At 44.7% G+C, this 24,816-nt stretch overlaps 1 protein-coding gene across 2 annotated transcripts in view; it reads right to left on the reverse strand.

Annotated features, from left to right (window-relative positions):
• The window catches only part of NEDD9 (neural precursor cell expressed, developmentally down-regulated 9), a 167,061-nt gene that overhangs the window by 19,424 nt on the left and 122,821 nt on the right, over nucleotides 1–24,816 (reverse strand). For both annotated transcript variants that reach the window (XM_010945719.3, XM_010945718.3), the window contains one exon: nucleotides 8,369–8,815. In XM_010945719.3, coding sequence (XP_010944021.1) covers nucleotides 8,369–8,815 — 447 coding nt within the window. The remainder of the gene's footprint in view (nucleotides 1–8,368; nucleotides 8,816–24,816) is intronic.

A 24,816-nucleotide genomic window follows, 5' to 3' on the forward strand; every position in this document is an offset into this window, starting at 1 on the left:
CTAGGATGTAAAAATCATTAGCTTCAGAGTCAGACAGACGTGGTATCAAATATCAATCCTGCCTCTTAGTCAAGCGAGGTATGTCCTTCAGCAAGTTAACTTCCCAGACCCCAGATCCCTCCCCTGTAAAACAGAGGTGATGACGAACACCTTATGAGGGTGTTGGGAGGATAAGATGAGACAGTGTACCTAATATCCTTAACACGCAACCAAAGCTAAAAGGCACCTGTGGGTCACCCTGCTTTAGATCTAAAACTATCCTAAAAAAAATTAGTAACTTAATAACATGCTAAAAGTTAGTCGATGGCGGTAAATGTGAAAACAAATAACTATTCTGAGCAATAACTGGTTTAAGCACACCATGCTTTAAGAAAACCAAAAATTACAAAAATTATTCGAATAAATCAGTCGTTATTGTGGCCTTGCTAAAGAAAATTGTTGCTTCAAAAACTGATCAAATGTGGGGTCCCTTCAAAGAGGGGACACTTTGGCACTCTACACGTCACTGGAGTTACAACTTTGAAGGAAGATATACTGTCCTAAGTGAGCCACACCTGTAACCTCCCAAACTGAGCAGCGAGAGCACCTCCCTAGAAGTAGCCCTGGACAACGAAGTTTACGACACAGCTAGTTAGAACCAAGTGCATTTCTGATGGTGTCTCACTCTGCATCTTGCATGATATCCTCAAACAAATCTGCTCATAAAGATGCATTCAACCAATATTACATTTCAGTTTTACCACCAAATCAACAAGATTAATACATTATTTCTTCTCCCTCACAAACAGCGTTATCCACTGCACAGACATGATACTGTGTATGATGGCTGACCTGTTGTCTCTGATAGGCAGTCATTTAGCATGAGATCACTGAGGAAGGAAAGACGATTACCTCTGTTTGCTTTGGTGTGACTTTACAAAAAGTTACTAAATCACTCTTAGAAACAGGCATTATCTATGAGCTTTATAACCAATTGCAACTGAGTTTGAAGACCTTGGCATTGACCAAACAAAAAAGACCATTGTTCATTTTCACAGAGGTGTTACAGTTTGCTCATTCCTCTGGCATGGGTGACTTGACTGGGAGGAGAAACTTCATTTTTAAAGTGAAGTCATAGAGCCCTTGAAATGCTCAAGGACCTTCAATTTTGTGTAAGATTTAAATTTTACCTTGACTCTTGAGGGTAGAGATTTTAGGTGAAAGTTCACTTCTCTGCATAGCCCCAAAAGCCATGTACTGAAGGAAAAAATCATTTAAATTAGGACTACCTTTACATAGAAATGCACAATGCTGGAACGTGGTCATATTTTATTGAGTTTATAAATGAAGAAACTGGAGATATCCTCTGCCCTGTCAAACTCTGATTCTCCCCAGTATTTTTTTAGGGTGTATATATATATGGCTGTGTGTGTGTGTGTGTATAAGAAGGGAACAAAGGAAAGTGATGTGAAATCAGGCTTTATCTTTTCTGGGAGCTTTCATTTCCTCTTAATCTATTTTTACTCGTTGGTGGACAAATTACACTGCTAATATATAGCAGTTAGTTGACTGGTATCTTGAGTGTTGCTCTGGGCAACCAGATTTCACAATGCCTCACATCCCAATGAGGGAAGTCCTCCGTTCCCCAACCAGTGGCTTTGGGTGTGTGCGTGTGTGTAACTTATGATGACTCAGCGTCTACGTCTATGAAGGTACAAAGATTGAAGCTTAAGCTGTTTATGGTTCTTATATTACCTTTCAAGGATAGGGCCCGGAAGCCTGGCTAAAATCTTTGAATCATTTCCTGCCAATATTTGGCTATGTCTCACTTTGGAAGGTAGGAAACAGTCTTGAAAGATGATGTCATGGGGTCTGTATAAATCTTAATATTACTTGAGTTTTCCAAGAGCTACCCCCGAAGCAGTACTTACCCCTGTCTAGTCTATCATACACATTAGAGTGGTGGGCCTTTACATTTTAATAAGCCCATGAGCTCTCTTGAGATGAAGCAAAATTTACAACAGATTTTGGGACCGGAGTGGAGAGAGAAACTGCTGGGGTGCAGAGAAAGCTTCTAGAGAAGATGAACTAAAAGTAAACTCAAAATGGCTTAAAGATTTAAATATAAGACAAGACACTATAAACCTCGTAGAAGAAAACATAGGCAAAGCATTATCTGGCAAAAATCTTGGCAATGTTCTCCTAGGGCAGTCTATCCAGGCAAAAGCAAACATAAACAAATGGGGCCAAATTAAACTTATAAGATTTTGCACAGCAAAGGAAACCATAAGCGAAACAAAAGGACAACCTATGGAATGGGAGAAAATATTTGCAAAAGATGAGACTGACAAGGGTTTAATTTCCAGAATATATAAACAGCTCATGTAACTTAATAATAAAAAAAACCAAACAATCCAATCCAAAAATGCACAGAAGACCTAAACAAGCAATTTTCCAATGAAGACATATAAATGGCCAATAGGCACATGAAAAAATGCTCAGTATCACTAATTATCAATCAGAAAAATGCAAATCAAAACTACCAAGAGGTGTCACCTCACACCTGTCAGAATGGCCAGTATTAAAAAGTCCAGAAACAATAAATGCTAGAGAGGGTATGGAAAACAGTATGGAGATTCCTCAAAAGACTAAAAATAGATTTACCATAGGATCCAGCAATCCCACTCCTGGGCATATATCCAGAGGGAACCTTATCGAAAAAGATATATGCACCCCAATCTTCATAGCAGCACTATTTACAATAGCCAAGACATGGATACAACCTAAATGTCCATCAGCTGATGACTGGATAAAGAAGTTGTGGTATATTTCTACAATGGAATACTACTCAACCATAAAAAATAATGCCATTTGTAGCAACATGGATGGGCCTGGAGAATGTCATTCTAAGAGAAGTAGGCCAGAAAGAGAAAGAAAATACCATACGATATCACTTATATGTGGAATCTTAAAAAAAAAAAGACAAACTTATTTACAAAACAGAAACAGACTCACAGACATAGAAAACAAACTTATGGTTACCTGGGGGGAAGAGGGTGGGAAGGGATAAATTGGGAGTTTGAGATTTGCAGATACTAATATATATATATAATAGATAAAACAAGTTCATACTGTATAGCACAGGGAACTATATTCAATATCTTGTAGTAACTTATGGTGAAAAAGAATATGAAAATGAATATATGTATGTTCATGTATGACTGAAGCATTATGCTGTACACCAGAAATTGATACATTATAAACTGACTATACTTCAATAAATATATATATAAATTAAGTTAAAGAGGAGATGAACTTTGAAATGGGTTTTAAAGTATGAATAGGAGTTCAAGGTAAACTAGAGGAGGAAAGGCAGTAGATAAAAGGCAGTAGATAAATAATAGCACAGGCAAAGGAAGCTCTGCTCCTCAGTAGAAAAAGTGTGGTTCTCCTTTTTAGGTGACTATCAAGTGTTAACTGATCTTGCCTAAATTTGGCAAAATGCATGAAAGTTAGGCCCTCAGAAAAGCTGAACTTGACATCAGTCATGCTTTGGATGCTCATTTGTCATGAACAGACAGTTATGACTACAGAAAACAGATGGTCACATTCTCCAAGACCCTTCTAGGGGAAAATGACCGTGTATAACCTGACATATGTCATAACAGACTAATGCACTGGACACGGGATTTGAATTGTGTGTGACGGTGGATGGGTGATAAGATCAGAACCACTTTTCAGCTTATTTAAAGGTCAACTCAAATTAAATGCTTTGTTTCTTGCTTCTGCCTGCGCACTCACTCATTGGCTGTTATCTGTATAATGATGGTTTGCTGCGAGCTTGGCCTGCAGCAGTAAAGAGACACCCGTGTCCCCTGCCTGCCTTAATGGAGTTTATAAGTTAGCCCAGAACTGATCTTCAGAAGGATGCAAAGCACATCTATTTTACCAGTTAGAATATAAGTGATGTTTACAAAGAATAATCAGTGAGACACAGATAATTCCTTGTGAAGATCAGGGATGAAATGGATGAACTCGGGTAGCAGTTTTACTGATCTCTGAAGGAGAGAAACGAAACTCTCAGACCTCTGTGGACCTTAAGCTTTTGAAGTTTGGGTAGTCCCATATTAAGTACAATTTTTGCCTTTAAAAATCGAGGACACATTAAAAAAAATACAATTCAGCTTCTCAAATTATTAGACTATGAGTAACTCATTTAATTTAGAATTGCCTGTGAGTTCTTGGCAATCACAGGGCAGATTTAGAAGTCTTTGAAAAGTGAGAAAAATCTAACCTACAGATTGTTTTCAAATGTAATGAAATAATTATGACATCTAAATGTAACAATTAATGAGGTTGACACTGTGTTGTTTCCCACCCATTTGTCTAAACGTTTATTAATTTCTGTTTTGCAGTTTTTGTGTTTCGTATTTCAGAGCCAAAATTTTTTATTCAGTGCTCCAACATTCTCGTAGACCCCAGGCATTCTGCCCACAGTGCCTAATGGATAAAACGGCCCTACACACAAAACCCAGAGTGAAAAAAAAAAAAAAACAATGAAATTAAGCCAAGGTGTCATGTATATGGTTTCCAGATAACTTTGAGAGTTCTTTCCACCCTGTGCAAAATTTCTGTAGAACCAAAGAGAGAGCCACAGACTCAAAGGGAGTATCATACGTGCCAGCAATAAGATATTTGCATATTTGGTGCAGAGTCTGAAACACAAACATGGCTGATCATTTCAAAATAAACTCTGAGAAAGGAAAGAAAAACACAAGGCGAGAGGCACTAAGTTTTTTTTAAACCCCTGCACTGTGAAACTCTGTGCCAGGTCCTTTCTACATAGTGTTTCATTTAATTCTCACAGCAACCCTAGGAGGTAGTTATGATTAGTCCCATTTCACAGACAAGAAAACCAAAGCCTAAAGAAGTTCAGTAACTTGCCAAGGGATTTACAGCTACAGAGAAACAGAACGAGGAACCGGCCTCACCCCAGAGCCTGGGCTCTTGTCACAGTACAGATAAGTCTTCTTGTTTTGTGAAAGGGTGGGGGTTATATGACTTTCTTTCTTTCTCTAACCACTGATTTAATAAGTGATGAATGTCACTGTATGTGGATGGGAGGCAAGAGGGTGGGTAGGGGCTGGAATTTCCCAGAGAGCAAAGTGATACAAGGCAGAATTTGCTGTCTGTTTTTTTCCCCTAAGTGATTCATTAGTAGGAATAAAAAAAAAAAAACTGTGGTGGATAAAACTTCTGAAGCCCACAGTCTGCAGCGACATCAAGGGAATCTTTAACTGTGGAAAGTCCCGAGTCACCATCAGATTGGAACATGTCCATCCCCCATCGTGGCCCCGTCACAGTGCTTCTCAAAGTGCAGTCCTGGACCACCTCCCCCAGAACTAGCCAAGGAGCTACTGAAATGCAGATTCCCACGGGCTAGGATTCGAGTCTGGGGGAGGCCTGGGCACCTGCATTTTAACACCTTCCCTACCTCTCTGGTAGGGTAAATTTTCCTAAAATTTAAAAACCATAGCTTAGTGGTTCAGCACTAGATTCCACTGCCTCCTCTTTCTCTCCTTCCATTGCTTTTAAGGACTGTAGCTAAAACCACCAGGAATGCCTGCTGCTGGGTTTATCACCATTTTACAGATAGGAAATTCAAAGAGAAAAATGGGAACAGGGCTACATAGCAAGTCAGCAAAACTACTACAAGGAAAATTCAAAAAAAAAAAAACCCCAAAACCTGCCTCATCCCCCTTGTACTGGGATTAACTCCTGGGACCTTGGGTTAAGTCATCAGTATGATTCTCACGCACTGAGAAGATCTGGAGTCAGGAGTCAGGAACCTCACCGAGGGCATGTTGATAGAAGTTTTTAAAGCAGATTCTGTCATCAAGAAGGTAAAAATCACCCATTAGCAGCCAAGCCATCTCCACTACGAAGAAAGGATGGAAAGAAGGAAGGAGGGAAGAAGGGAGGAGAAAGGGAAGAGAAGGGCAAACGCACTCCCACGGGGGTGTGAGCCAATGATCCAGTGGACAGGATGGAAGTGGCAGCGAGAGAACCAGTGTCACTAAGGTGACTTTCAAGGTGAGGTCAGGTGTCCCGGGGAGCGTTTGGCGTTTGGCAGGGAAGAGCTAGGACCATTCCTCCTGCCCTCTGCATCCTCGCCAGTAACCACCTCAGATCCCAACGGCTCGAAGCTCCGCGCTCCGGGCTCTGTCTGCTCCTGAGCTCTGGTTAAGTCTCCCCCACGTCTGCGCATCCCCTGAAGGGCCGGCAGACGTCCTTTCCGGAATTTGTCTTCCTTCTACAGGAATCACCTAACTCTTACTAAACATGAAACATTCCACTGATTTTAGAAGTAAAAATAAACAATCAAAACACTGAGTTCAAGTGCCCGAGGGTAACCCCAGCACCCCAACCTCCATCCAGGCGACGGCGTGTCAAAGTCTCTCCCCTCTGAGGGGATGGAGGCTGGGAGCGAACACGCTGTACAGTTACAGCAAACAAAATGGGAAGACGGCTGAAGTTTTAGACTTTTCAGACTTGGAACTAAAAAGGTTGAGTCTAAAAAGGAAAACACGTCACCTTCCTGCCAAAATAAACTGTGATGAAAGCTTCAACCCCACCATCTCTCAGCCAGGCACTTCCTGTACCGGCCTCCCCCGTCTGCCTGCCTCACACTGGCTCCTGCGAGGCAGGGCTATTTTTAAGGTGCAAACAATCAGGACTAAGGATGAGAGAGGTTATTTATTTATAGTTACACCTTTCAACTGTTCATTTTTCCTCTCTGGGGATAGAGGCCTGATCTGGCTTTCCCTTTGAATCTCAAACCCCTGGACTAAGCGCGACTTCTGTGGTCTCCACACAGGGATCCCTGTCCCGGGTGATACGAGCAGAACTGTTCCCTTCTTGCGGAATTCCTCCTAACGGACGTACACACAGCTTGTGCGGCACCGGTGCACCTGGGCAGAGCTTTGTAAAACGTACATTTTGTATAAAAGGTGATTTGAAAATACATCTATGGCCCTGTTACTTAAGGAATCCAACAGTAAATCTCACCCCTCCCCAACCCCTGCTTTTTCCTCCCCAACAGAGGATTCCATTATCATGCAGGTTGATATTCCATAATTTACAAGGGTCTGTAAATTCAGACTCTGTATTAGGTTTTCTCAAGGCAGGGCCCATGTCTACAGCATCTTCTAAGAGTCAACAAGATCTTTCTGATGTCTAACTGCATCTTTCCTCTTTTAATTCAGGGATCTTTTCTTGCTGTTAAATTGGTTCCTTCTTAATACCAAACCTCACAGGACCCATTGGAGCCCCTTGGAATTTGCCAGCAAATGGAAGAGAAAAGCTCTCCCTTGCCAGGCTCCCACTGGCATCGGCTTCGTGTTGGCTGTTACCCTCCCCGAGTCCACTGACGTTATATTCCTCACAGCACGTTGCCCCACCTGACATTCAGCGTTTGCTTGGATGCCCTACTCTTGTGTAAGCATCACGGAGGTTACATCCACTCTTTCATCCATCACTGCATCACCAGCATCACAAACATGCAAGATGATTCAAATGCATTCGCTTTTCTGCGTATCTCAAATTGTGACGGTATTTGGAATAGATTGCTGAAAAGGCCCTTCCCCGCCTTTTTTTTTTTTTTTTTTTAATATAACATGATGCCTTCCTAAATACCCTAGTTTCACTATTTCCACCCACCACCTCAGGCATCATTATAGGAATTGCCTGAAGGACAAGAGGATGGCTCCTGTCTAAATTCACTGGTCTGTGTGTTTTCAGTGAGTCACCTTGAAGCTCATAACCCCTACAGAATCAGCTGGTTGACATGACCCCCTCCCAGCTTCCTTGCTGCCTCTACTTCTGGTGAGTTCTTGGTGCAGCCAGGCCAGTGGGGGCAGGATTTAGCTTTTGGCTTTTGACAAAAGTAGAGTCCTTGCTGGCATCACTGAACTCATGCTGCAAAATTTGGTGCCTTGTACCACTCCAGGGAGAAAGAGTAAAGACTGGAAACTATTTGAGTACAGAACCTAGGTCTAAAAGCAGAGCTATCAGAGAGATGGAGAGAAACAACCTGACGATGCAGCGTGACCCGGAACGACTCAGGAACCTGTTACGCCTGTCGATCAACAGGACTTGGCACGTGGTGGGAGTTCAAGAAAGTCTTGCTGATCAATGAATGAAGAAGCAATGCAAAAATAATGTCCAAGCTAGGGTACTTAGGTATACTTACTTCTTGCAAGACATACTTACTTCTTGGAAGCTTCTTATTTTCTTATTTTAGGAACACACACACACACACACACACACACACACTGAGTGCAGTGGAAAAAATAAGCAGGAACAAAAATCCAGTCCGTTATTCACTCACCTTTTTACTTAAGTGGGGACCATTAGCCCCACCAATGCCTCTCTGCACTGATGGTGGTACTTGATACACATCTTGTTCCTGGGTACCATGGCCAGTGGGTACTTGGTAAATTCCCTGATTTTGGTAGGAAGGTGGCACTTGGTAGATGGTGTCTCGAGGGCCGCCCTGTGGGTTTGGCACTTGATAGAGCTTCTGTGGGCCAAAGGCCTGGGGCATCAGTCCAGAAGTCGGCTGGTCCTGACTGGAGGAGGTCTCCTGCACAGGGCCAATCAGAAGCTTCACCCGGTTGCCGGGGACAATGCCTTGCCGACCGTGTAAGGAGCAGAGCCACCATCCTTCCAGCCCTCCTGTGTTCTGCTCTATGACAGTCAGGATGTCTCCCTTGCGAAAGGCCAGCTCCTCAGCACACTCTGGGACATTGTCGTATAAGGCTCTTGCCATAAGATTCTAGGAAGGAAAGAACAGAGGGAAATCTTGTTAGCGTCTCAGCTGAGTCCCTTTAACACCTAAAGCCCACGCGCTTACGGGAGGCACACTTCCTGGAAAGAAGAGAAGAATCTGGACAATAGCCTGTAAGGAGAAGAGCAGATGGTGCAGACGCAAGGCAGATCCATACGTCCGGCGTCTGCCACCAATGACATCAGACTGCCTCCTTGGAAAAGCTCCGAACACCACGAGGGTCCTTCCCTCCGGCCACAGACGCCGTGCCAAGGAATTCTGAGTAGCACTGGTAAGGAGTCAGAGAGCGTGCTACTTCCTTTCTTAAACCTAGTGGAAGGAATAAAATACCCCCAGGTATTCAAATGTGCTACGAGAGACAGCTCCCTCTCTCTCTCCTCCCCCCGCCCCCATATTGGAGGAAGAAAGAGTCAAAGAAAATGCCGGGAATAAACAGCACAAATGGCATTGATATTCCGTGTTAAAATGGAAACAGAAGTGCAATGATCTGTGCCTTGGCAGGCCTTAAGGATTCTTACTCTCAGTTGATCAAGAGGTCCTTGGATACAGGGAGAACCGACAAGCAAGCGTTCTCCCCATGGTCTTCGAGGATGGAGGGCAGCATGACAGTAGTCTCCATCTCCAGATCTGAGGGCGGGGCGCTTCAAAGAAGTAACCCCACGTGGGCAGATGCCATCTCTCCCTCTCTGTTTTTTTTATTCCTACCTTTTCCTGAGGGCCCCCCTCACCCTGCCACTTCATTTCCTTCTTCTTGAATCTCGCCATTCACATCGGAAAGGCTCTGCCTTCCCCTTTCATGGGCCCCAAACACTTTCTCTCTTTGTGTGAAGGCCTGTCTGGCACATCCAGTACTTAGCAGGCAGCCAAAGTAGGCATTCAGCAGAGAGCGGGCAGGCAGTACGTGCTGACATTCTTGGAAGCCTTTCAAAGGCTCTGAAGATTTCATTTCTTGGCGTTAGGAATGTTCCGCGGCACCATAGCAGCCGTCACCCCATGCCTGCTCCTTCCCGGCACACAGAGGAGTCGGGGAACGTTGTAAAGTCATCACGAGCTGTTGGAAAACTCAGAGCGATCTCTTGAGTGCTCCAGTACAGTGCTGGGGTGCACTCGATGTCCCTGAGATGACGGTTCCTGGGGGAAAGGGCTGCCGGCTGGATGGGGCATGCTGTTGCGACTACTCACTCGTGGAATTTGGGGCTGCTGTTGTTTGGACTTCTGCCCCCTGTTTTCTTCTCTAAAAATATGGATTTGATCTTTCAGCCTAGTGCTTTTCATTCCTTTGTCACCGACATACATTAATCATCTCCCCCTTACTGTGCCCCAATATCCGCGAGTCCTGCCCTGGCGCTGGTTCTCTCTGTGCGGTGGCTGTGTTGTGTGGTCAGTGGCTGGGGAGGGTCCTCCTTTCACTCTGCTAACCACACTCCTCTTAGCGCAGCTCCTTAACATGAGGCAAGGAGCTAAAGCCCTAGAGGTCAGTACCCAAGAAGCCTGGGGAAACTCTTTAAGAATAAGGTTGCAGCCCTTGCTCTTGACAGTTTTCTGATCTAGGAAGTCTGTGACGCAGGCAGGTGAGCAGTGAGGCAAGCTAAGGGGAAACTGATGGGTGTGTGTTCCAGGTGAAGGTTTTTACTCAGTATTTCTATTGTAAGAAGCTCCGGGTTCCTTCTAACAATTAAAAGTTCACATACGTAAAGATAAAGCCATGCAACATTGTATCCTGGCTTGAGGAACCACGTTAAGGATATTTTGGAATCCTAAAATCTCTTATGTTTCTCTTCTTCCATCTTTTGGGTGTTCCGTTATTGAAAGAAAAGTCACAGTTAAAGAAGACAAGATTCTGGTCCTTGTAGCTAAGTGATCTGAAGGAAATTACTCCCGCGCAGATGATGGAGCAGGAAGAGAGCGGACCACTCCGGCCTCTGCCCCTTTCTCTGGGGCCCATTCAACAACTGGGGATGGCTGGTGAGGAAGCCCCAAGACACAATCAGAAGTGGGAGGGTGGGGGCCAGTTCTGCGGGAGCTGGGGGCAGAGAGCTGTGCAGTTACGTTGGCTACGAAGAAGGGAAAGAAGAGAAACAGAAGCAGCAGAAGGGCTAAGGACTCCAGGCCTCCTCAGCATAAATAAGGTTGAGGCATCCGGAGCTGGGTCACGGCCGTGGAGCTCCGTGGAACGCTGAAATCCAGCCCTGAGCCACGCTCGACTCAGGGCAGACAGAAGTCCCTGTGTGACAGTTGTTCTGGACGGCCTTGTCTCCTGTCCAGTGCCCTTCCCACCTCCTGTCAGCAGCACGCTGACGTTTCTAGACAGGCCTCAGGAGCTGCTTCTCTGGGAAAACCTGGAGACCCTCTTGTGCAGGCGCCATGGAGGGGCGTCTCCTGACTGGCTGTCCACCATTTCCCAGCGGTCCTCCCCGCTGCCTCCAGAGACTGGGATGGACGGATGGACGGATGGATAGATGGATGGATGGATTTTTCTCTCTGTTCCTTTTTTTTTCCCTTTTTTTAAAAAAAGTTTTTCTTTTTTATTGACATGTAGTTGATTCACAATGTTAATTTCAGGTGTACAGCACAGTGACTCAGTTGTGCATGTACATACATATGTATATATATTTTTAGATTCTTTTCCATTATAGCTTATTACAAGGAAATGAATATAGTTCCCTGTGCTATACAGTAGGTCCTTGTTGTCTACTTTATATATAGTAATGTGTGGCGATGAGGATTTAGAAAGAGAGCTTGGCACGGTTGCTAGTGGAGGCACCCAGTGCCAGCCCGACCCCTCATGCTGATAGTTATTCTCGGCCCCGGCTGAACGGGAATAAGTTATTTCGTATCCGTGCTGGCTACAGGGAGCCAGTGTCCACACCCAGCCACTCTCCCGCACAGAAGCTTATGGTCCAGAGACCTTCAGAAAACACCTGGACCCGACCTCCCTGTTTCACAGAGGAGGAAACAGGTCTGGGGGGCCAGGGATCATCTGCGCAAGGCCACACTGTTGGAATCAGAGACGGGACTGAACCGTGGCCTCCTGGCTCAGTTTCTACTTCCAGAACTCTAAGCCACCTTAGCTCTCCTGCACAGTGTCTCCTTACTGGGCTCGATTCCATTTTCCAGTAAAGTTCTGAAGAGGACAAGTATTTCTGTCATGTCTATGGATAAAATAGGTTCTTGGGGTTTGGGGTCCTGGCCGTGTGACTTGGGCTGATTACTTCTCCCCTTTGCACCTTAACGTTCTCATCTGTAAAATGAGAATCAGGATAACATATACCTGCCTCACGGGTCTGCAGTGAGGATTCAGAGAGTTAATTCAAGTCAAGGACTTTAACACTGCCGGAGGCTTCGGGAGACGGTATGATTTTGTATTTAATGTGTTGATGGCACTTTGGCCTTAAGCTTCCTACCAGTTTACCTCCTTGGTTCTCGGTCAGGGGTCGGTCCTGTTCTAATGATGCTATTATGTATCTTTATACACATCTGATATTTCTCTTGCTCACAACTGTATTTCAGGAGAACTGTATCTTGAAGCAATATTTCTCTGAATTACTAATGAGTTCTGGTCATTGCAACCTCTTGTCAAGTATTTGCCTACAAACAGCAATAATGCAATTATTGGTTGTACTCAAAAGATCTTCTGAGACAAAATAATAATAATTAATAATATTACTGGACAAATTACGGATGAATCTCATTAGAGTCCAGCAGAGTACAGTCCATCAAAAGTGGGGAGGAACACGGGTGAGGCGCTTGGCTTTTGAAACTACCTGGTGAGTTGGGGCAAAAGTTCGGTTAGAAGCTAACAGCAAAGTTAACTTCAGCCAGAGCACAAACCATCTCATTTAAAAGCGCACAGGCAATCATTAACAGTCAGATCAAGAGTGAATTTCTCTGGCCAGGAGAAGGTGGAAGGACCCTCTCCTTCATGTAGAGTTGTGACTCCTTAAGGCCACAAAGGCATAAGGTGATTATCTGAACATCTTAGAAAAACCCAGGAGAGGCAGTTTGTCTGTTCAAGGCCTCCTCTTTCTCCCACCCTCCCTGGGATATTTATCTCCAGGGCAGGAAAGGTCAACACAGAAACACATCAAGGAGAGATAAGACAGCTCTGCAATTCTATGTTCAGTTGGAGGCTCCGCCCCCGGAGGCTGGCAGTTAGAAATGCAGCCAGAGCTCGGCAAAGCACCAAAACAGTCGGGGCACAGAACCTGAAAGCCAGAGGAACTTCAGACAATTATAGCCCAACTCTTTCATGTTGCAACTGAGAACAGTGAGGCCCAAGAAGTTAATGATCTGCCAAGTCACCTGGCAAGAAGGTCCCAGAGCTAAGAATCCGGGCCTCCTGCCTCCAGCTCCAGGACTGGACAGATGCACGTGTTACCAACGCTGTGCTTCTAACTGGGATTGGAAATCTGCATTGAGAGCCAACAGTCCTACTTGAGGAACCTAACTACCAGCCTTGAGCACCGGTCCCCACCCGATCTTCCTTGACGCCATCTTCTGGTTCCCATGATGACACTTCTTGCTTCTCCCTCTGGTTCTCGTGACCTCTCATCTTCCTTCTCCTTCACAGACTGATGTTCCCCCCATCTCTTTAGTAATCATGCTCCCAAGGGATCTCTCCTTTGCACCTTTCCCTTCTCTGTGAGCTCACTCCCTGCAGGAAATCTCATCTAGGCCGATGGCATCTGAACACGCAGGTAACACTGAGCTCCACAGCCCCAGCCTAGCTGTTTCTTCTGCGCACCAGTCCCTTATTTCTGATTGTGTAATGGGTATCTTCACCTTTAACTCGACAAGAGCAAAAACCCCTTTCTCCTGCTCTCAGTTAATAGCATGCACACAGCTGCCCGAGATCGGAGCCTCAGCGGTTTGCTGAGTCACTTCACAACCTGAACCCCAACCAGCTGGGGTCCGTCCTGCTCACCCTCCTCACAGTCACTCCTTGCTCAGGCCCTCAGCAACTTTTCTGGGGGGAAGGTGGGTGGGTATAGCAACTGCTTCCCAACTGGTTTTCCTGCATTCAGCCTCTTCCCACTTTAAAACCCATCTTCCACATAACCAGCGGAGTTATCTCCCCTGAACCGATCTCATTATTTCCCTTTCCAGTTCTCTGTAATAGTATTTCTCACAGTATCATTGTATTATACCACTCAAGACAGTCAACTCCTTACATTCAGGGAGGCTGTTACTCTTTTGGCATTTCCAGAACTTCACCCCAGTGTCTAAAATAAAATACACACTCATTAAATGTTTGCTAACTTGAAACAGATTCTGGACTCTGATTTCCTGGTTCTCTACAGAGAGGGTGAAATTGTTTTCTAGAGATGTCACCAGATACTTGGTTAAAATTTTCAGATGGATGCAGGAAGATGAACAGAACCAGAAAGGTACATGGCGTGTCCCAGTCATTAAGCCTCACAGCCAGAGAGTGTGGGAGACGGCGGGGGGGGGGGCAGGAAAGGGCCCTCCCCGCCCTGTGAAAACAGGATGATGACGCAGATGGGGGGCCTGCCCCCAGCGTCTACGCCACTAAGCAAACAGGAGGGCCAGGAGGAGCCGAGCATCCCAGTCGGATTAAACACAGTGGTCTCTGCGAGAGCCTTTTCTCCCTTCGGTGTAGCCGCCTCCATCTGGTGGCAGGTGACTGAGGACCATTCGTGCTTTGCCAGAATGTTTGGCCTCTGCTGTTCCGGGTTCCCAAGCTAAGCCCGAGGACTGGGAGGAAAACGCTGTACAGTATGACAGCAAGCATAGAGAGCCCCAGGTCACATGGTCGCCCCACTCTTCCTTGCCCCCCCCCCCACTGTTATCAAAATGCCAAGAAAGCTTATTAGGCCGGCTGCCAGGGAAACTATCTGCTATTCCAAATACGGAGAGGTGTGATTTATAATTTCCATGACGATTCATGCTGTTCTTTGAAGAGAAATGAGACACAATGGCTGCTGTCGCCCTCCCTCCCCACCCCACCCCCCGGACTGATAGTATCATCAGTGGCCCCACTTCCTCTCATTATTTGACTTCATTCTATATTTATCGTGCAGAGCTCCCGCCAAGGCCTCGGGGCTGCCAGGTTCTCGACAACGTGACCTTCCTGGGCCCAACCCAAAAACTTTAGCCCTGGACTCTGGCAGGGACACACACACACACACACACACACACACACACACACACACACACAGTCAAGGAGGAAACAGCCATTGTCAAGGAAATCGGTCCTAAAGGAAGTGGCTGAGGAATGAGCATCATCAAGGTCAGTCTCTGGACACAGTGGAGAAGAGAAGGAAAGGACCCTGTGTTTCTGTGTCTGCCGACAAAGATCAGCTCAGGTCTTTTCCATGGTATCCATCCAAGATATTGGATATAGTATCTTGCAATAAACCACAATGGAAAAGAATAGAAAGAATATATATATATAAAACTGAATCACTGCTGTACACCTGAAAATAACCAATATCGTAAATCAACTATACTTAATTCAAAAACATCAGCTCAGGTCTGAGGGCTGTCGAAACAGTCTGGCTTCCTCCCACCATCGCCTGTAGGATACAGGGGGATGTAGGATTTCCCCAAAGACGTAAGCAGCCATCGAAGGCACACACAGATATCTACAAGTGTCTGGATTTTGATTCTTGGAATATCTGGTTTACACCTGGGTTCTTTCATCAGATGATCTGGAATGTTGAATTTTTTAAAGAGTTGAATCCTCTGGGGATTGTTAAGTAGCAGACACAAAGCTATCAGGTCCAGGAGTCAGAAGATACTCGGCAGAGCACATCCAAGTCTTTTCTCAGAGATATCTGTCGCCTGCGACTGACACACTTTTCATTCTGTGATCTGAACTAGCCACCAGAAGGCAGCATGAGATCCTGGGAGGCCCCCTAGTCACACTTCTGACCCTAGCACATGCCACCAGAGAGTCCTCTAGTACCTAGACCACATTACAGCCAATGATTTTCACTTTCTGGAAGGTTCTTCCAACTCCTATGAGTATCTTGGGCTCTCTCTGAATGTTCGTGGCATTTACTCTGTCCCAGGTCCTCACATCTTTTCAGATTTTCCAGCTTTGTGAAGTTTAGCTCTAGCATTGTCTTTTGAGCATTCCTGAATGGGAGATGCTCCAAGAAATGTGACACTAGACACCCATCTCCCATCATCTTTGACATTGCAGCAGCCTGATGTACATGGGGGGCTGTGCCCTCTGATGGCTGCCCAGAGAGCTCCCAGGTTGGGGACGCTTCCTGTCCCTTTCATATTGGCCTGTTCCTGTGTGACGAGGGATCATTCAGAACTCAGAGTTACTTCGGTGGTTCATATATCAAAGTGATACTACTTCTTCAAAGTTGGTGAGAAGATCTGATGCTCACTGCAAATTTCGATATTTGAATCTCAGAATTTTCCATCTGATCAGATTTGGTAACATTGTATAAACTGGGAGATTTAAAAAGCGATTCTTCAAGTGCTGGGTTCCTGCTTAGAATGAATGCCATATATTCACCCTTAATTTAAGGTCCATGCAGAACAGAAAAATTCATGCTGGGATTTGTTTGCCAAGAAACCAATAAAAGCCTAGAATAAACTGTTTCATAGAAGAAAAATGACAAGCGGTTTGTTCGTGGCATGCATGTGTGTACGTGTGTGACTTTACAGCCAACTTCTATTACTTCTTGGCCAGTTATGGAGGATGGATTTGATTGCTGACAGTATTTGTGAAAAACAATTTAGCTTTTCCTCCCAAGTCTGATCATCAGACCTTTAAGACCTTAATTTTCTACTCTTCTGTGGTCTTTGAGATTTTCTTGAGCAGCTCCCGAGGGTCTGAGAGATAGTGAGAGAACAGCCTGGTTTCTGTGGGTATTCAGCATCAGAAGTCACCTACTGCTTGATCAGAACCAACTAGGCTGGGATTTCAGACCAAGAACAGAGCCTAGAGATCGCTCTCACCCAGTCTTCTTGTTTTACAGACCAGAGGGTCTCCTATTAGATTAGCAGCGGAGCCAGAACTCACAACTGGTTCCCCTCTTAATCTAGGATTTTTTTTCCACTGGACTAGGCTATGTTTCTCGAGAACCTTCTCCATCTTAAAATTTACTACTGTTCCTATTAAGTCTTGGAATTTATAAGCACTTGTCCCAGGTTGCCTGGTTTTGCTAGATGTAAGTATAGTGTATTGGCAAAGGATCAAAACACGGGGCAGGCACAAACACTTTTCAGGGTCTGTCCCTACATAAATCTGAGAGGCGTTATATAGTGATGAAGGCCTGACACCCACTCACCCAAAAGATAGGTTTTACTAACAATAAAACAACCATCTGGATTTCAGCCAATAGTGTGGCACCGGCTCACATCTATCTGCCTGTCTAGACAACTCCCTGCAACATCCAGGTACTTGGGGGAGTGAAGTGAGAATTAAGTTATAAAGGAGTAGGAGACCCTAGTCCACAGATATTACTCTGTTTCCCCAAACTGTATTACTTCTCAATGGTCAAAAATACACGAGTTGTAGCATCTAATAAAGGATTTGAAAGAAGGGAAAGATCTTCCTATTTTTACATTTCCTTGCATCTTGTCTTCCTACACCAAGGTCTGCAGCCCCCAAGGTATGAAGTTATATCCAGACCCACGGATGCCAATATGCACATGAACCAGCCACCCTCTTCCACCTCCCAGTCAGAACCCAGTGCATGTAACGTGGATGCCACCCCTCACTGGAACTCTTTTAGATGACGCCTGACCTAGGTTTGGGGCTGGACTGGTATTATCCCACTTAACTTGCAAGGTCCTCAAAGAGTTTTTAAAAAGTGGATCCGTACACTTGGCTGCGAGGTTGTGTACCATCAAATACTGTTGGCACGACAACTGCAGGGTCGTCCCAGGAAAACCTTTAGTTGCGGCAGCTTCTCTGCTCCAAGAGGGAGGAGGGATGGCAGGAGCAAAGGGAAGAGAAGAAAAGCTCAAAATGGAAGTGATGACGTTGTTGGGTGGCGAGGTGTACAGACAGGCTCCCACGTGCACACGTGATATACCACTTTCCGAGAATAAAACAGTTTTCTTCAAGGCCCGGTTCTAAACGCACGTTCCATTATCGTGTACGTAATATACCTAACAGGAAGATCAAAGATAAAGCCAAAGGAAGCCTTCAGAGAATTCAGGCGGCACTGGAGATGGTCTGATGGTTCGACATGCAACCTCGTGAGACCCCCCGCTTCTTAGTATTTTGTGGTATTTACTCGAACTGGGGCTGAGCATTTAAGAGGAAGCTTGCTTTTGGTTAACACCTGTTACATTAAGCCCAATCTGAGTTGTGATAAAATTATGACAAACAGTTCTATGCTTGCATTTTTGTGCTTCTATTACATAAAAGCAGTAAGGCAGTTATTTTTAAGCAGAAGGAAGGAGGGGAGATTAGACCTGTGATTCTTCAGTGCCCTTTGGCAATGTTTAGAGACATTTTTGGTTGTCATGTTGTGTATGTGCACGTGACTGGTAAGCTAGTGGCTAGAGACCAGGGGTGCTGCCAAACAGCCTCCAGGGCACAGGCCCCACGGCAAAGATTTATCCAGCCCCAACGTCAGTGGTCTGAAGTGCAGAAATCCTGGATGGAAGGCCGGACACTAAACTGCTAACAGAGTCTAATCTCAGCCCTCGCCTCGTAAGACTAAACACGATGAAATCACTGCCTTCTGTGCCTCTGTTTCCCCATCTGCAAAATGAGGATAATGAACATGTTCTTTATAATAAAATCATGGCGTCATGAAATTTTATATGTGAGACCCTCTGATTTCTTCAGAAGGGTCTCTATAAAATCAAAGCACAGTTATGATTACTGCACTATCATGAGCTCATGAAATTGTGTCTGAAGAACTGTACTCCTCCCCCTCAAGAAAAAAAAATTCCTCTGGGGAAAGAAAACAAACCAGAAATGAGCTCATCACGATGACACCTGCCATACCAACAAAACAGACACAGTACAGAGAAACGAAATTCTTCCCCTCCAGCAGTGAAGTAAGCTGCGTCTGTAATTAAGATCTTAATAAGGGAGGCAGGAGGCTTGATGTAGACGCTGCGGGCTGTGAAGTGCAGAGCTGTTGAGCCAGGTTTCAACAAGAACGACTGAAATCCAAGCCCCCTCCCTGCTTCAGGCTCTCAGGTGTCCTCCGTACAGTCCAGATTTCCCAATGGGCTTTCCTTCATTTCTACAGATGCCTGTTTCTGCGAGGAGAAAGAAAGGGACTACCTTCTTATTTACAAGTAAGTGTTATGCTGCAAATATTATTTACAAGCAAACATGCAAAATTTGCCTGAATCCGCTTTAAAAAAGTCTCTTGGATGATCTCCTGATAAAAAGCTGAAAAAAGTCAGAAGAAAGGCTGGCGTTAGGCAGAAGGGACAATGCCTTTGCCAGCTCATTGATCTCTGGAGCCGCTCATGTTGACAGTCTAGAGCGACCATGTGTCCCTAAACTTTCCGAGACAGTCCCGTTTCAAATGTCCTTCCTATTGGCAGACCATCTGCCCCATCTTGGGGTCTGTGAAACATGGATATATACCCAAAGAAATGATATATATTTTAAATTAAAAATAAAAGATAGGCCTCCAAGTATCTATCTTGCTACTGTGTCTGCCTTGACTGAATTTGGGATTTGGGAGGAAAAAAAGATGGGTACTGATGAAAGTCTGAGACTGAGTCAGTGGGCATGTCTCTAGTTGACAACGTGATCCTTCTAAGGAAACGAGATCCTCTCCAAGGGCAAGGGGCCAGCTTCGCAGTGCACGCTGTTGGGCTGACTGTTCTATCGTCCTCCTCCCCTCTGCCCCTAGTTAAGGGGATGCTCATCACAGCTCCGAGTGAAGAAGCTGGAGAATCACAGAATATAACGGGTGCTCTATCCCAGAGGAGCACTTGGGGGGGCAGAGGACTTCAGAGTCTTGCTCTGCTGGTGCTGACATGATGGCCAGGAGCACTGCTGGTCCTCCCACCCACTTCCTGCTCCCTCTGAGTCATGTTACAAACGATTAGTCACAGAAAACAGAAAACAACAATCACCAATTCATCGACAGACCAGAGACACGTCCTGTTGGATAGTAAGACTCTGAACTCCAAGGCGGCCAGACTGTCTAGATAAGTCCACCTTATTGCCTTCCCTGTGTGCTGACTTTGCTTGTTACGGTTACTGGGGGCCAAGGGCTGGAACCCGAGCTCGTTCTGCCAGGAGAGCACAGAGCCTGGGGCAGAGGCCCCGGAGTCAGCCCCACCTCCTGTGGGAGGGAGGTGCTAAATTAAGGGTAACAAACTGACTCCTGCAAGTGAAGTGAGGTTAAGGTTAATTTATACAAGAGGCAGCATAGGGTGTCCCCATAACTAAAAGAAATTAGGAAAAATAGTAATGGTATATCATACTGTCTAAATATATATTGCTTTAATTAAATAGAAAGATCTGGTTCAAATCTTAGCGTTATATGCCTTTTGGTGGCTGCAACTTTCTATTGAGTTTCACAAATATTGAAACCCCCACTCCCAACACACACACACAGAGCAAAGAAAGGAACTCAACTTAAATTCAAAAGGAGCTGCCAGACATTTTTGTGCAGAGCTTGTACTTTTACATTTTCATGGTTGCACAATCTTTATTTCTGGTAAACATAAACATCGTTCCACATAAGGAACACGTTTGGTAACATCTTACAACTACTGCTTTGACATATTAGAAATATCAGGAAAAATTCTCATCTCCAAAGAAATAAGACCTCTCCTGAACAATGAACCCAGCCTTTGAATAAGGATCATGAACCACCTACTTAAATACCATTTAGCACAATTAACGGTTGAGGGAGAGGTTCGGGAAAAGGACCAGCTTTTTTTTTTTTTTTTAATAAGAATAAATTGGTATTTAGCACTCCCTGATGGGGCCCAGCCACATGTATTTGAAAACATTCCACTGGCAATTTTACCATCTCCATGATCAGCTGTCCCCACAACGCGCCACCACCTTGACCATGAAAAATCACTCTCACACCATCACTGCTGGCATTTTCTGGAGTGCTTGTTCCAGCCTCCTCAAAACATACTCCTCAATTCATCTAGATTTCATTGTCTACCTTCTGAAAGAATCACTCTTTCCAGTGGAGGGTGGAAAACGTCACCAACAAGGGATTTATCTTAAACGGAAGATTCCTCTGGAAGACAGTCTTTTGCAGCTAAGCTGTAATGGTCCCCAGGCGTGCGGAGTCCTCATTAACCAGTAAGAATTCCCTCGGGGAGATGACTGGAATGTTCAAAGTAAATAAGATGGAGGAGGGTACTGCTGACGAACTATAAACAGGGTTATTTGGGGGGGGGAGGGGAGTCCACACTCTTTGCAATCATCCATTGCCTAGGTAACCGGCAGCTATGCTTTGCATTTTAAGTTGGAAATAGAGGATTTCTTCCCAGTGGCCGTTTTGTTTATCTTGGCAAAGAGGCTTGGTAATTAAGTCTATATGTTACTGCAGAGTAATTCCATGGTCCCAGGGGGCTGGGATTTCAAACCAATTTGTTTAGGTTTCTTTCTAACCCTAAAATGACCTAAAAATAGATCACCAAGACCTCTGATTTTTCATCTCCGTCACTCTGACTGCAGTAGGATGAGGGTATGAGCCCCATTCACTAACTTTGGACTTCACCTCTCATTTGCTACATTCATGAGTTTCTCTTTTCCTCACACATATTTTTTATTTTATTTATTTATTTTTTAATTGAAATGTAGCCAATTTACAATGTTGTGTCAGCTTCCAGCATACAGCATCATATTTCAGTCATACATGTACATACATATATTCCTTTTCCTTCTAGGTTACTACAAGGTATTGAATATGGTTTGCTATGGATAAACAATTCTAGCCAATGTTTCCTCTGACATTTTTATCTACATAATGCTTCTATATCTGTCTGAGTATATGTATTATATCTATCTTATAACACATCATATACTAGCTGCCATTTAAAAATGCCTACTGTGTGCTAGGAACTGATGACTTTCATATATTATCTCCTTACAACTGTCTGATGAGACAGGTATTGTGACTCGTGTTTTATAAATGAGGAAATGGGGCCTGAAGTAGCTTGCCTAAAATTATACTGTTAGAAAGTAACAAAAGTGGGATTTGAAACAAAATCCATATTCTTTCCACTGTGCCACACAGCAAGACTCTTTCAAGAGGTATTTGTGTAAGTACTTTATGAAATCCAACATTCAGTTCGATATTTGTTGAGCACCTACTCTGAGCAAGGTCCTGTAATTTCAGGAATGTCAAATCTTATTAACAACAATGAAGATAGCAAGTCACTCATATATCAGCAAGTGGGGACGTAGGTGTGCTGGTAACTCCTGTGTCTGGCATCTGCATTTCTACAAGACACGTCCAGACCCATGGAACAGTCAGCAAGATTCAGCCAGCTTAATCTAGTGACTGGGCTTTTGGCACAATCCTGTCACCAAGTCTTGAGTCCGCACTGTCCTTTCAACATCTATTGGGCATCTACTCACACAAGCAGAGCTGGGCTGACCAGCGCCGTCCACTTCCATACGCAGGGGCCATGGTAAATGCCCTACCATGGCAACAGTCTTGTCTAGGCCTTACAACGATCCTGTGGGCAGTTATTATCCTTATTTTACAGATAAGAAAACTGAGGCTCAGAGAGCTTATTTTGCCCAAGGTTACAGAGCATTAAGTCATAGGAAACAGAAATGCCTTTTCCCAAACCCCACACTCTATCTGTGCTGTAAGGACACAGAAGACCAAGTCCCTGCCCCCCCACCCCAAGGCCATAACAGACTCTGGATCAGACTTTTTATTCAAGGACTTGTCTATCGGTCTGCCTCTACATACAAATAAAGGGTGAATCTCTCGTATTCAGTGGGGCTTTCCTAAAACTGGACGGCCCCAGTGGGCAACCTAAGTGAGTTACAGGTGTTATCTGGATAGTGATCTGATGGAAAGGGATTAACGAGTAAGGAACTGCTAACGGAGCAGGGCAGAGGTGAAAAACAGAAAGCCTGTCGTAGGAATCACAGGACAGTCAAGGAGATGAAGGTTTAGGCTTTGGGTTGTTCTACGGAGTAGATGGATGAGGAGACTCGACTGCTGGGATGTGACAGACTAACCAAGTCACACAGGCACAAAGAGACAGGGCAAATGAATGGAAGCAGCCAGGGACAGCAGAGTCCAAAGAGAGGAGGGAGGGAGGGAGGGAGGGAGTACTGGGCGTGCTTTAAGTGTGTCATGTCTGTGTGGGTGGCAGGCAGGGGGCAAGCCCTACAGAAGTCTGGTATTAGAGGAGCATAAAGAATGCTTGAATGAAAAAAATGAGAGACGATGAGGTCATAAGGGCACAAAAGAGGAGGGAATTTGCCAAGAGGCTTGGAAAGTAGAGAGGTTTTTTTTTTTTTTTTTTTTTTCCAGAAGTGAGGGTGGGGGGGACGCAGGCAGGAAGCCACTGGTGAATTCTCAGAAGAGAGCTGATGGATATTCCAGCAAGGAGAGGATGCTGAAGGAATCTCTGTTGCTGTGCAACTTGCTAGATTTGGTGTTCTCAGAACACCTTCATTCTACCAAGACTTTGTGTAGGTAAGTCATTAGCTCTGAAAATGGGCTTGCTCAATAAATAAATACATAAATAAATAGTTAATATTTTTCAAAGCATCTTTTGGTCCTTTAAAATTTTTAGATCATGCAGAAATTTTAAAAGGGAGGCAGGGGGCAGGTGTCTCTAATTTGGAGTGTGCAGCAACACACCATTTAGAAGAGAATAAAAAATTTAAAACCAAAACATCGAAACAAGGAATCAGGAATGATACAGGTTATAAATGGCCATACTAACTAAATCAAAGACACTCGACCATGTGTTCTCAAGCTACTTTGAGAAAATAAAAGTATTTTTCAAAGCCCCTCAAAAGCTTTTAATAATACACACTTCCTGGTTTCCCTAAGCTCCTTGACCCACATTAAGCCAGAACATAGGACTCTGAATTTCAGAATATAGTTTCCTTATTTGTTAAGTTCTAGTTCTTCAAAATGTTTAAGAATGAATTTGTTGAACTGTAGACTAGATAGATAATGTAGAATTTTCACGTAGGCACAAAGGGTATAGAAATTTGGCAAAGCCACAAAAGTTGCTCAGTTATTAGAGATCAAACAGGCAATGCCTGGGAGGCACTGACCAGGCCCGGGCCTGCACAGAGTGGGCGGGGTCTCGGGCCTCTGCTCAAACACAGCTGTGCATGGGCCCTTCAATTACCTTCCTGGCCATCAGCAGCAACCATCCACCTACAGACCCTCAGGAGGGAAGCCTTCACAAGCAAGTCACAGCCAAGGGGGCGGGGTGGGGGGGGCAGCCCCTGCCCCTGCCCCCCCCCCCGCCCCCGCCCCATTTCAGAGCATGCTCTGCAGAGGCAGAGGAGCGTTTGGAAAACGCTTCCTAAATGAGGCCCCGCAATTTACTATCAGAGAAGCTCAGATGGAATCCTTCAAACGTAAGTGGAACACTAACTACAGACCAGAGCGACTGGAGCCTTCCTATGAAGAAATGAAGACACGTACAATGAGATAAAAATAGACTAGATAGATGCTAACCAAAAAAAAAAAAAAAGTTCACCAAAGTAACAGCTTACATTCCACAGTTCTCAAGATTACTGTAAATACTTAGCTGGCCGACCTGGAGCTGTGTGGAAGTTCAAGATGAGGGGAGGCTCAGTTGTTCTCTAGTTATGATCCCTGAGGTAGCCAAACCAGATAATCTGGTTAAAAAAAAAAAATCTTATAGTGGCTGGATTATAAATCTCTCAGTGAACATTTTTAAGTCTGACGGTGCTAAATTCATAGTGTTTAGAGCAAACATAGCGTCTAAAAGACCTTTCCTGTCTCCAGGATTTTACAATCTACTAATTATCTGATTTTACTCCCTAGGTTGCTCAAATTAAACACATAACTGCCAAACGCGCGTTGTATTTTGCT

The sequence above is a fragment of the Camelus bactrianus genome, chromosome 20 (assembly GCF_048773025.1).
Source record: "Camelus bactrianus isolate YW-2024 breed Bactrian camel chromosome 20, ASM4877302v1, whole genome shotgun sequence".
NCBI classification, from domain to species: domain Eukaryota; kingdom Metazoa; phylum Chordata; class Mammalia; order Artiodactyla; family Camelidae; genus Camelus; species Camelus bactrianus.